Raw genomic sequence first — 4,408 nt, forward strand, 5'->3', positions numbered from 1 at the left:
GGACGTATAACATGTGTCAGGAGCATTCACTCAGTATCATTATCTCATTTTTGACCGAGATGGCTTTTTAGCTGGTTTTGCATCTGAACTCTTAATATATATATATATATATATATATATATATATATATATATATATATATATATATATATATATATATATATATATATATTAAGACAAACGGAATAAAATGTAAATGTACAAATTCTGGCACTTAATGCGCATTCCTAATTATGTAAAAAAAAAAAAAAAAAAAAAAAACATACACTGAGTTTTATACAGACCAATTTCACTTTATTTATTTATTTATTTATTTATTTATTTATTTGTACTGTCACACTTAAATAACGAATTGTGGCAAACTGCGTTGTTTCGGGTTCTCTGATTGGACCGTTGTTGTTTGACGTCATTGGCGTGCGACGGCGCTACGGCAGGGATGGAACAGAAAGATGCAGGAGGGAAAGAGAAGAGAAAAAGAAAAGAAACGAGTACATTCTGATCGAGAGCACAATGACGGAGAGATGAAGAGGAGGAATACTGAGTCCAGCACGGAGGTGAGAGAGAGAGAGGCGGGTTTATGAGCTTCATGGGTTTGTAGAAAGAACAAACAGTAGCTCTGGTCGATTATAAGAATAGTGATTCCTGCTCCAGCAAACACGACTCATTTAAAACCTGCTGTGAAATGGATGGAAGGAAAACAAAGCGTATGTTTGCCCCTTGAGAATGTGTAGGGAATTGCATATAATGATCATCAGTTTCTCAGTGAAACACCTCTGACAACATTAACAAAAAGAAAACAACGATAATGCTCGACTTGTTGGGGTTTCTGTAAACCTTAGAGCGATACGGACAAGTTTAAAACGTTTAAGTTCGTTATTATTGTCAACTTTATTATTGTTAATTTATATCATTTGTTATTTAATGTGTTTCACCCATTGTGAAATGAATCAGACTGTTATAAGATGTGAGTCAGATTCACCTGACCATATTTGATACGTGACCACACCTTTACACTGGGTTTTACATCCCGGTATGTTAAATACTTGGTACTTTGTGTTATTTAAGTTGGTGCTTGTCATGCTTTTATTTTGTACTGTGTGAGTAATTCTTGCTATATGCGACAGGAGCCGGAGGTTCCTCAGGAGCCCAGTGATCTGGAGGAGGGCGGACTGGACCTGAATAAGACCTTCAAACCCATCAGCGCCTACATGCAGGACCGCAAGGAGATGCTGGAACAGTGTTTTCATGTGCTGGGAGAGAATAAGCTCAAAAAGATGCTTCCGGATGAACTGAAGGTACCTTTATTTTGCTGACGTGCAGAATTACACCGTTGACATCAGATGAGGCTGCATGTGATTATATTATGGCCTGTCGTTATATTATAGTAACTAATGCACAGTATGCAAACAGTACAAATACAGATTTACACAATTAAGTTCAACAAATTGTTGCTCATTAAGAAACTAAAAAAGTGAAAGTAGAGACATTTGTGAAGTTTCACAGTAAAAGTGTCACGTGACTAATGATATCCTAACAGTGTTATCTAAACACACACAGTCAAACTAAAATCTCATTAGTCCAAAATTTCTCTTCATATAAAATCTGAATAACACTCTTCTGATTTTCCAAAACCCTAAACGATTCCAGTTGGAAATGCCTCGTTTTTCTCCCGGTCACGAGTGTTGTGTTGTAGATGTAGTGTTTTTATTGGCTGTTGTAAGAAACGCTCTGTTGTTTCCTGCAGGACTGTTCGTTTGGTGAGATTAAGAAACTGTGCTGGGATCAGCTGCAGCAGCTCTCTGAGATTCATCTGCTGGAGATTCTAGAGGGTAAATCACAAATTCAAATTTAATCTGTGTCTGAACAATGGAATAAAAACCTTGTTAACCAAGTTACAAAAAAATGTTTCTATCATCTAAGAAACATTGCCAAGATTCGTCCATTTTTATTTCTCGATGATGCTAAGAAACTAATTCATGCATTTATATTCTCTCGACTAGATTATTGCAATGCTGGTTTACCTAAGGGTTCTATAGTTAAGCTGCAATTCATACAAAATGCAGCAGCTAGAGTATTAATGAAATTGAAGAAATGAGAACATATCACACCGGTTTTAATGGAATTACATTGGTTACCAGTGCACCAAAGGATTGATTTTAAGATTTTTATTTTAGTTTATAAAGCATTGCATAATCTGGCACCTTCTTATATCTCTGAATTTCTGTTAAGATATAATCCCAAACGAATGTTACGATCTTCTAGTGCTGGATTTTTAGCATATTACACAGTAAATCTCAAGTGATCTGGTGGTATCTCTTTTAGTCACTATGTTCCAAAAATTTGGAATTGTCTTCCAAACGAAGTGAGAGAGTCCACTAGTATTCCTTTAAAAAAAAAAAAAAAAAACGTGTTAAAACATACCTTTTTAAAGTTGCGCGTAATAGTGTGTGAGGTGTGTGTATTTTTTATTTTTCTCTTTTTCTTTGTTGTCTTTAATTTTTTTTTGATGATCCAGTGATTTATTTATATATATATATAATTTTATATATTTTTTTATTATGTTTTGTTTATATTTGTTGAATCATTTGTACCATGCTGATGTTTTTTTTTGTTTGTTTTTTGTTTTTTTTGCTTGTGAAGCACTTTGAGTTGCATTCTATGTATGAAAAGTGCTATACAAATAAATTATTATTATAAATTATTATTATTGTTTTATTTCCGTCATTGGTTTGGTATATTTGTAGTATGTTTGCTGAAAGGTATATTATTTTGTTTGTTTGTAAAGGTAAAGAGTTATCAGCCACATCTGAAGAGAAGCACTTTCCAGACAGCCAGTAAGTCAAAACTCTCTAAATTGTTTGTTAAGATAAAGTTAAACTTGTTATTGACCTTTTGATAATGCGTTGATTAACATTTACAGACAGGACAGTAATGTGGACTCCACTTCATCACTTAGAGAAAATCCTGAAACAGAAGAAAAGCAAGGTAAATAACTCATGATAGATTTAGACCAATATTTCTGAGTGCTTTCATGAGTGAAAGTCAGATTTGGATGTAAATGTGTATCTGTGTGTGTGTGAGGCGCAGGTTCTGGAGAAGACAGTGACGTTCTCAGCATCAACGCGGAAATTGACGACAGTGACATCGAGGGTCATAAAGTGGTCAAAGCTGAAGAATCAGCGCTTGGAGACGAAGCTCTGCCTCCCACCGCCACCGTTCAGCCGGACGAGCCCAAAGTGGAGCTTCAGCAGGACATTGACAGAAGCGTGAGTGAAATTCTGGCCTTGACGTCTGGCTCTGAACACAAAGATCTGGGGGAAGCGTTGCTGGAAAAATCAGACGTCCAAGAAAAAGCTCCTGCGGCTCCAGCGAAGCAGCCTTCGGCTCAGCAGCTGGAGTTACTGGAGCTGGAGATGAGAGCTAGAGCCATCAAAGCGCTCATGAAAGCCAGTGAGATCAAGAAAACCACAAACTGCTGACTACTGAACACGGACATTTGGGCTCAAAGTGTGATAATGAGTGTCTGTGGTCATTTTGGCTCAAAACTCCAGAGTCACTTGGAAAAAAAAGTTCCTCTGTTTGTTCCCAACCACATGTTCAGCTCCTAATATTTCAGCAAATGGTCACTAGATTCAGAAAATTAGGTTAGGTTATTTAATGTTTTTACAGTACAGTTACTTTGCCTACCTACCATCCTTTTTCCTAAATGTTTATCATAATTTGTATAATGACTTGCAAATGAGCAATGCCATAAACAGTTCAACATAAATAAATATTATTAGAAATTCCAAAAAATAGTTCAAGATCCACCCCCTTTCCAGAAAACTGTAAAAAAAAAAAAAAAGTAAAGCTTCAAGTTGATGAAAATAGTAACACATCACTGGCTGATTGAATCTGTAATAGCCTGTGTTGAACTGAAGACAGCTGCATATATAAATGGAAATGCAAATAATTATCTGCACTGTGTTATTTAGTGCTATGATTTGAAGGCATGTAGGTTTGACTTCACTGACTTCACCTTTAGTAACCTTACACATTCTCTATCGGGTTTGATTAGAAAACATGTGAATGTAAAAATAGCCATCCATCTATTTGTTCATCTTGAATGACCTGTGTTATTTTGTAATAAAAAAAAAAAAAAAAAAACTAATTTGGTAAATTTACTGATGTCTGTTTTCTAATCCCATCTCATTAATTGTAAGCATTTACTTTATAAGTTTATATTCCACATAATCAGTTTATAGTGGGAGTGCAGTGTGTAAGAAATGCATCTTTTGTATTTAAACTCTTGCTGTCTGGTGAGTCAGAACTTTAATTTCCAGAGAAACAAAAATGCCTGTCACCTGTCATGTTAGTCATCTAAACTAACAGAATATTTCAGATGCCTGAGATTCTTTGAGAGTTTGGT

At 35.4% G+C, this 4,408-nt stretch overlaps 1 protein-coding gene across 2 annotated transcripts; it reads left to right on the plus strand.

Moving 5' to 3' along the window:
- The first annotated feature begins 404 nt into the window (after nucleotides 1-404).
- LOC127162433 (caspase activity and apoptosis inhibitor 1) lies at nucleotides 405-3,849 on the plus strand. Of its 2 annotated transcripts, none has more exons than XM_051105223.1 (6): nucleotides 405-554; nucleotides 1,125-1,295; nucleotides 1,745-1,829; nucleotides 2,786-2,834; nucleotides 2,921-2,985; nucleotides 3,082-3,849. In XM_051105223.1, the coding sequence occupies exons 1-6, from the start codon at nucleotides 450-452 to the stop codon at nucleotides 3,477-3,479; spliced, it is 873 nt and encodes a 290-aa protein (XP_050961180.1). In that variant the 5' UTR covers nucleotides 405-449; the 3' UTR covers nucleotides 3,480-3,849. The 2 variants fall into 2 exon arrangements, with proteins under 2 accessions (XP_050961180.1, XP_050961181.1); XM_051105224.1 differs by having other exon boundaries at nucleotides 3,088-3,849.
- Nucleotides 3,850-4,408: the final 559 nt, after the last annotated feature.

This window comes from Labeo rohita, unplaced genomic scaffold (genome assembly GCF_022985175.1).
Source record: "Labeo rohita strain BAU-BD-2019 unplaced genomic scaffold, IGBB_LRoh.1.0 scaffold_94, whole genome shotgun sequence".
NCBI classification, from domain to species: domain Eukaryota; kingdom Metazoa; phylum Chordata; class Actinopteri; order Cypriniformes; family Cyprinidae; genus Labeo; species Labeo rohita.